We start from the raw sequence: 8911 nt of genomic DNA on the forward strand, positions 1-8911 counted from the left end.
TAAGCCAGGCACGCATAAAGAACACAACAGGACAAGGAGCACACAATGGATCGTTATAATGTTCTGCTCGGACTGCAACTGCCAATCAGAAGACTGTGTCACATCATCAAGCGTCGTCAGAGTATATAAAACTGCAAGAGGTCCAAATTTTGAGGTTTCGTTTAAACGCAATCCTTCAAAATGTGTTTGTATCGAACGTCTATAGGACGCATTCAAATTTTGAGTTCTATCTGAATTCTAATAGGGCGCCCCCTATCCAATCGCTTAGGATAAATCTTTTTCGCTTCAATGCGTGCATGCAAAATCAGGTAGTCGGAATTTTTGCAGTTCTATACTCTTTGACAACATCCAAACCAATGTAGCGTGTGTCTGACTTTACACCAGTCCTAGCCTGCCTTACCTTTTGAGCATCACTGCGAAATGGCAATGCTCCCAGTATTACATTTTCTGTTATCCGATCGAACCACCTACGTGACGACACTTTGCTCATTAACACATTGTAAAATAGCGTCGGGTAGAATACAGCTTTTGCAACCGGCATTCTGATTTAATTTATTTCAGTACTTCAGTAGTTTTTCAGTGTCTTCTAGCAACACATTTGTTGCTCACAAGGATAGTTGACAAATGTAATAATGAATGAATGGCCTGCAAAAAACAGAATAATGAAAATTGGAATTAGACCTAAAAAGTTTTGAAAAAAATACAGTAGGCCTAATTAAAAATATTATTTAGGAATAGGAGTATATTCTCATTTAAAAGGACAAACATTTCAAATCAATTCAGAATATTGCTTTTATTTTATAGACTTTTCCAAAGGTATCAAAGAATATGGAACATTTTAAGGGCAAATAGAAAAATTTATTCGATTATCACTCCCGCCCGTGTCAAACATTTTGGAAATATTGATGCGGGAATAAAAAAAAGGGGTTTTTTTGCTGCATCAATTATTTCAACAGCTTAAAAATAACAGTGCAATTTTGTGACTTCAAATACATTTTCTTTAAAAAAAAACTATAAAATTAAACCACTTTTTACCCAATATTTACTATTACTAGGCCTAGTCAAACAAAAACAGTCCCTCCCTCATCAATATTTTTTTTTTAAAGAGTGAGAATCTAATATAATATTTTTCTTTATGTGCCCTTATTTGTGCATCTGTTAATAAATTGGCATCAACATTATTTATTATCATTTTTCAAGTAAAAACAATAACTTTTTGGCTCAAATCTATCTCACCTTCAATTTAGGCCGACGACTACATGCATTACCACATAAGACAAGTAGATTAGACCTACGCAAACCACAACTGATGTAGCACTGGCAGTACGGCTTGGTGTAGCTTGGCTAGGAGGAGGCTGGAACAACCAGGAAGATGCTGCTGCTACCACCTGCCTGCTGTGCACACGTTGTTTGTCCAATGATTGGGCCTAGAAAACGAGGACCAGGCTACAGGCCTAATGAACAATAACTACTATTGCAATTTATCAACATACCAGTCGAACAGATCATTGACTTATGCTGGCATACAGTAATAATGCAAATAACTACCCAGCCCACAATGAGTGACTCACCTATTCATCATCATCGAATACCTGAGCTCCAAAGGCGACAGCCAAGTCAACACCTAAAAAATTCGGGTGAGTAAATGCCGCCCTCTACTATTACTCTTTTTTTTTTTGTAGTTATTTATGTATTTCTACTTCTATGGTAGAACTGATTTGCTTTCCCGTGAAGAAAAGGAGCGTACCACCATTTTTTCCCCTATCTTTTCCCCCAGTTTTTAAATATTCAAAAATCTTGATCTCATTAACCATTCCCAAATTTTTCATCAAACAGCTTTTTGTGTCTAAGCTTTGTCTACACTATCAAATTTCATCAAAAAAATCGTCACAAAATTTTATGGAACATAGAATTTTGAACTCGTACCCATATATGGGCACATCACTTTTTTTTGTCACATAAAATTTGATAGGTGTAGACAAAGCTTAAAAGTTGAACACGATAAACTTATTTTTATACAATTTGATATGTGACAAAAAATGTACAAATGTATAAAAATGATAGTTTAGACAAGGCTTTAGAAAAATCAGTTCTACATCTTCTTGGGACGATATAGTTTCAAGTTGTGTCCCCTGGTTCTGATGTTATGGGATATTATACTACATAAGAGAATGAACGTACAATACAGTATTACTTTATTATGCTTACCTTATTAAGTGAAAAAGAAGTATTTACTCGTATGCCTCCTCTCCTGGAATTTATGTGAATGATAGAGTAGGCCTATTAATATTATGTCTTTGTATGTTAATTTCAATTTGTACAACGTGTACATATATTTTAACTTTATTTCAAGCCCATACATTACAAAGTTACTCGAATTTATAGTAATTTTAGTACTGATAACGCAGGCCCGTATATCGAGCCTGGGGTGCGTACAAATCCAACCCCCCGAAAAAGTCAGACAAAATGACAAACATTAAGACAGTCGAGAATGTACTATACTTAATACAAATACGGCAGATTAAAGCTATTTAGCTTTTACAGACGTTTTACTCCGAAAGTCTTCAACTTTCAACCAAGACCACTCTAGGTTATAATGATAAGAATATAAGAACTGTATTTCTTACGTAATCTGTTTATTGACGAGGAAAATATTTTCTTCTTGTAAACAAACTTATAGGCCTATAAACAATTTAAAAAATGAATATTTGATCAAATCAAATGCACGATATCTTTGTATCGATGTTTTTGAATTATAAACATATACTGTATATATATTATGTATTGTGCCAGGGAACTTGTATTATTTTTTTAAAGATATAACAGGGTCATTATTAGGAGGCAGATATCAGTGGCGGATCCAGGGGGTTCAAGGGGATCGGACGACTCCTCTGTGAAGAAACGTAACAAAATACAACTGGGTCCTGGCTTACAAAACGCATGCTAATCATAGGCATAGGTTGGAAGATCAGAAGCCCAGTTTTCAATTAAATAAATCATACACACTGTTTTTGGTTCGCCGTCGTAATAATTTATGTACGAAAGTGTGTTCTTCAGGCCTAAAGACTACATATCTACTCAATGTTGTTGGAATACAATAATAGGGCCTAAAGAATGAGAAACAATTACCTGACCTTTTTTCAAGAGGGGGAAAACCTTGAATTTTGAAGAACCTAATGGTCATTAAAAGACTCCTCAGAAGTCGGCAAACTCATTTCCGGCCATCTAGGAATCAACATTTTCCCGGGGGAGGACCCCCTTTCATTTTGGCGTTTTTTGTAAACATTTTGAAACCCCCTCTTTTAAATCTTGGATCCGCCCCTGGATATTCACGACTTTCAATTGGGCCGGACAGAACAGTAGAACACCTCAATTACGGCGTACATGATTTTATATCGTACATTAAACTGGGATTCGTCCAAAATTTGTTTCGTATGTATTCTATATGTTGAATTGGAAAGAATACTTCTCTCTCTTTATTCAGAAAATATAGGGGAGGATTAGAAGTGGTGAGCATTGACATGAACAGTGCAAATAATTTCAATATGATTGGCTCTGTAATTTTTGTTTCAAGGTGTTCCACCTTATCTTTTCATGAGTTTAATAGTTCTGTATATTAAATTTAAAATTATATATCAAAAGTTGTTTTGTTGGCTTTTTACGATTTAGGTCTATATATAACTTGTTTCAAGGTGTTCCACCTTATCTTTTCCTGAGTTTAATAGTTCTGTATATTAAATTTAAAATTATATATCAAGAGTTGTTTTGTTGGCTTTTTACGATTTAGGCCTATATATAGTATAACTTACACATATATACTGTTTTGAATAAATAATGCATGCTAGCATGTCAATTTCTATTTTTTCATTTCTTCGATTTCAAAATATTCCTCCACTTTTCCTTTCCTTATGTCCTCTTCTTTCATTATCTTTCCACTTTCATTTTCCTTTCCCATAACCCAATATATTCAATTCCGCACATCTGTTCATCCACCAAAGGAATGATTACTGTTGCATCAACGCGCACACAAGACAGCACTACAACCAAGAAATTTCACATTTTATAATGAATTAAACTCAACACTTTGTGTTTATTATGATTACACTTTAATCAATTTCAGATAGTTTACCGCCCTCTATAGCTCCACAACTGTGAACAATAATTATCTGAATATCATAATTATTATTTTATACATCAATATCCCTGTGTTCGAAATGATGCAAATGAATCACTTAACATTAAAACTTTTTCGGTTATTTCTTCTGTGATTAATGCTAAGATCTGGCAATAAAAATTATTAGAAATTAATTATTTCACAATTCAGGTCATCAAAACCTATTCATTATGTATTTACTAATTCAATAATATTATTAATAACATTAATAATAATAATAATATTTTAATAATATTGATGATTTCAATAGCATATCCCTTACAGCAAGGGATGTTATTCTTTACCCAAACAAACAATAAATGATATTAATATTAATATTACTGTAATAATATTGATGATTTCAATATGGCAGCCCTTACAACAAGGGTTCTCATTTTTATTCATGCGAAAAAAAAAAAGTAGACTGCTAATATTAACTTTGCTTTATATTTCCAAAAATATATTATCATAATTGATTATAGCATTGTTTCACTATAGGCTTCTTCCCAAACATTTTATAAAACCATCTTTTTTCTCAAATAAATACATTTAAATTTTAAATGGCTTAAAATATACCAACTGTATAAGAAAGAAATATCATTATTAACTACTATTATACAATTCTAAGAATTCAATAGATTTTATTAACACTCCTAAATTCCAAAACCTTACAAATATTCTCCAATGTACAAAGACTGAATGTTTACCAGAAATAGGTGAAATTGTGTACAATAAGGACGGGGAAATGGTAAAAAATTACATTTAAATTACAGGACAATCATGTTTACTAATGCAATTGGAGTTATGAAGTACCATTCCTGCCGAACAAACACACCCAGGAACGCATTTTGTATGTATACATTGGTCTGTGTTACTTTGGTTTTCACAAGTTGCTTGGCATGGTGATGTACACTCATCGTAAATCATGCCCTCGGGGCAAGAAATTGCTGTGAATGAAGAATAATAATTGGCTCATTAGCAATTACTAACATTATTAATCTCAACAGACTATTAATATCAGTAGATTTTATAATATTACTGACATCAATAAACCAAATTTGCTGAATCTTCCTATAAAATTGTTGAAAATAACCCCCAACTAAATAAAGAATTGCTAAAAATAAAATAAAAAAAATATGTGTTTTTCTTATTTTGTTCGAAGAGTCATGGCTGATGGGTTGCTTAGCTTGTAAGAGGAGCTTAAGCCTCCTACCCCTGCTAGTGTGATGTGGTGATCATTTTTGTGAAGCGAAAGAAAATAACAAAAAAAAAAGGGGGGGGGATGCCTTATTCACTACTTTTTCTAATATCTTCATCTTTTGATTTGTCAAAACTATACCAAAAAAAAAAAATTACAAAATACTTACTACACAAATCAGTAGACCTCCAGTTTATCACAACACCCTTCTTGCGTGCCTCGTGTGCGTACATGCCTAAAATATCACACAGACATTTCTCGTTTGCGGGACAAGCACATACATCGTACAGGCAAGCACTGAAGTATGGATTTGGATCTACAATTACATGGGCTGGTTTGAATACATCACCCTGTAAATGAAAAAAAAAATGTATAAATAATGTGTTACATCATGCAGATTTAAGTATTAGAAGATTTTAAAACAATTTAAATTACTTGAATATAATTTTTTTTAATTATTTCTAGCTTGGAACAATTAAAGAAGAATAATCAATACACATGGAAATTTATAAATTGCATTCAAGTAAAATTAAAAAAACAAAGGACCACCAAATCCACCCCATGGTACTTACACTACACCCAAACAACACACTTTCCAAAACACTTTACCAAAACGTAACTAAACACAGAAAAAACACCAATCCAAAACACCTTAACCTATCCACACTTACAGTATATAGGCATACTGTACCTGTACCTCGCACCAACTCACACATAACATCAAATTTTTACCCAGACTCACCAAGTGAATATGCTAATTTTTATTTTCAATATTCCACAAACCTTTAAAATACTGCACTGAGTACGAGCTCTGACCTCCAGGTCACCTCCAGCTTTGATGCATGGCTCCAACTCGTTGCCTTCACGACAAGAACATTCTGGGAATTCCCCGACAAGGAATGTGTTACCATAATCGGATGCTGTCGACATTAACGTTCCATTGCTACTCCTACGATAAAAAAATAACAAATTATGTTCGGGTCTATTTTTAGGCTGGGTCCCTATTACGGAAATTTCCTTTTTATATAATAACAAGTTACATTATCTATATATTTGAAGGTTTACTTTTTGTTTATTTTTATTCACTAACAATTTGTAGGCGATATACAAACATTTTGAACCATGTATTATTGACGACTAAATACAATATGCTTTTGATAAATAATTCAATATACGAAATTTTAAAAATAAATTTTACTTATTATATTCATTCTTACCTATTTTTTGAATACTGAAAAATGAATCTTCCACATAGGGTAAAGTAATGACATTCTTATCTAGCCGCACTTCCATATCGGGGAGTAAATCAACCGTCTTGTTAAACAGATGGAACGAGACCAGCTGGGTTCTCGACACTGCATACGTTCCTTTACCATGATTTTGTACTATCACCTCAAAAGTATTATCTACACAGTCTTTGGCGAGGGTGTATGTACAGGTGCCTTGGAAAGTGAGGAATCGGCCGTCGAATGTTCTATAGTGGGGGTCACCAAACACAGTGCAGGTAGCGATTTCTGGATAAAAACAAGAGTTTCAAATTAATGTAGTTTAATAAGCGAGAACATACATCTCATTCAAATGATACATTTTCATCACATAGCGGTAGCAATTTTGATGGATTTTAAAGAGCTGAACTCATATATGAGTCTTAAGATACTTTCATCTCTGATCAATGTACATAAAGATAACATAAGCTCGGTCTACACTATCAAATTGTATGCGACAAACTTGTGTGATGTGCCCATATATGGGCATGATGATGTAATACAGGATTGAAAGACATTTTGGAACCACTGATTGGTCTATTGAGATTGCCTTTACAGTGCTGTGTTACATATGTATATGTGCATAACGATAGTATTTAAAAAAAATTAATAAATTGAATAAAATAATATTAATTATTTAATTTCAAATCGGAGTTTTAAATATCTGAGTGTCTACATGCTCCCCCAACATTTTGGCTGACAGCACTGTAATTTCCATTACTAAATTTATTTTGAAATGATAGGCCATTTGCATGGTATGTTCATAAGGATGTGCGAGTGTGATTAATGGTATGGTATATAATTGTTCGTAAAGCATGATACTTACTGGGTGCACACTGATGACAACATCCTCCCTCTGGTAACACTAGCTCTTCATCCTGAAAATTACGCAAAAGCAGAGAAAGAAAGATGTTAGAAAAGGAAACAATATCTGAGATGATGAATAGAGTTAACATTATTTAACTTGCTATAACAGGCAACTAATTAATGGGCATATTAATAATGTAGAGCTTACTGTAACCAAGTTCCAAACCATTGAGAAATTAATGTACAGGTATAGCAATAATTTATTGTTGACTGTATTTGACTTATTTTTGAAGTAATTTCTGGAAATTTTAATAATATAAAGTTCACTTTATTTCACCACTGACCACTTACTAAGTGTTGTAATAATGTAGAGTTCGACTTAATAATGTAGAATTCAACTTACTTCTGGGCAAACGACTAAAGGACATGGTGATAATGTACAGTTAACAGCGCCATCTGTACACACACATTGTTCACAACCAGTCTGCCATACTGCATCCGGTGCATAGAATCTACTAGCATATGAACATGTTCCATCTGAAAAAAAAAACACACAGTCAAAGTAAGCGTAAAAACCCACTGCAGACCTTCAGCCAAGCTGGAGAAAGGTATGCACAATGTTAGACAATATAATAGATTAAATTACACAAATCAATCGTGATGTTGGTAGTCTATGAGTGAGATACTTACCTGGATAACCTTCCCTCCCTTCCTACCCTCTCCGTGATCTTTGGATCTCTAGGGAATGAGGACGTTTGTTAGGGAGACGGTTCGTACGTGGCGCCCTGGGTCGGACTGTTCCATTTATTTCGAAGGGGTGTTCCGTTTGGGAACAATGGCAATTAGTCGGTTTATCCAGGTAAGTATTCACGAAATAGACAGGTAAGCTTCTGATCTCGGCAAGAAGAATAATTTAAGAATGATTTTTACCAAGACATCTTGGGCAGCACTCTCCTTCTAACGTGTATTGTTCCTCAACGTCACATCCTGGTACTGTACACGGAGTCCTGGTACAAGTCATGTTACCTTGCTGAAATTCACAAGAAAGATATATTAAAGAACACAAAAGCAAATAAATATAACACACTAAAGCAATCTTGTTGGTTGAAATTGGTATGAGTATGTTGAAGGTCAGCTTATACTCTTGCCTGCATTTTTATAAAGCATTATTTTAACAGTAGATGATTACTGTAAACATCAATAACTGTATAAAACATAAACAGTAACTCAGGCTGTATGATTGCTTGTATGATTGTATGTATTGACCTTTGACATCATATGTGCAACTTAATCTACAAGATGGCATACTATACATTACTATTTAATCAACACTATGTGTATTTTTACTAAGTTATATGGTTTTTTTTTCTTTTTAGTAATTTACAGTAAATGTATATCAAATATTCAAAATCTATTATTTATATGGCAAGGAAACATTTTCAATAAATTCTAAATAATATACCAAAATAACCTCCCCCCCCCCCCCCC

General features: G+C 33.6%; 2 protein-coding genes across 5 annotated transcripts in view; both read right to left on the reverse strand.

Annotated features, from left to right (window-relative positions):
• The window catches only part of LOC117117192 (phosphatidylglycerophosphatase and protein-tyrosine phosphatase 1-like), a 17081-nt gene extending 15457 nt beyond the window's left edge, over positions 1-1624 (reverse strand). Inside the window, exons 1-2 of one of the 4 annotated variants that reach the window (XM_033261417.1) lie at positions 1237-1624; positions 401-645 (exon numbers count right to left, since the gene is read on the reverse strand). In XM_033261417.1, the coding sequence (XP_033117308.1) occupies positions 401-541 (141 nt within the window). In that variant the 5' untranslated portion in view covers positions 542-645; positions 1237-1624. The remainder of the gene's footprint in view (positions 1-400; positions 646-1236) is intronic. The other 3 variants (XM_033261419.1, XM_033261418.1, XM_033261420.1) reach the window with 3 other exon arrangements.
• Positions 1625-4092: 2468 nt separating this feature from the next.
• Positions 4093-8911, reverse strand: part of LOC117117126 — a 118218-nt gene continuing 113399 nt past the window's right edge. The window contains exons 173-179 of the mRNA XM_033261334.1: positions 8354-8453; positions 7827-7960; positions 7443-7494; positions 6550-6865; positions 6135-6300; positions 5521-5701; positions 4093-5100 (exon numbers count right to left, since the gene is read on the reverse strand). Coding sequence (XP_033117225.1) covers positions 4916-5100; positions 5521-5701; positions 6135-6300; positions 6550-6865; positions 7443-7494; positions 7827-7960; positions 8354-8453 — 1134 coding nt within the window. The 3' untranslated portion in view covers positions 4093-4915. The remainder of the gene's footprint in view (positions 5101-5520; positions 5702-6134; positions 6301-6549; positions 6866-7442; positions 7495-7826; positions 7961-8353; positions 8454-8911) is intronic.

This window comes from Anneissia japonica, unplaced genomic scaffold, assembly GCF_011630105.1.
Source record: "Anneissia japonica isolate Jap-2015-1 unplaced genomic scaffold, ASM1163010v1 scaffold287835_len3118868_cov185, whole genome shotgun sequence".
Taxonomy (NCBI): Eukaryota; Metazoa; Echinodermata; class Crinoidea; order Comatulida; family Comatulidae; genus Anneissia; species Anneissia japonica.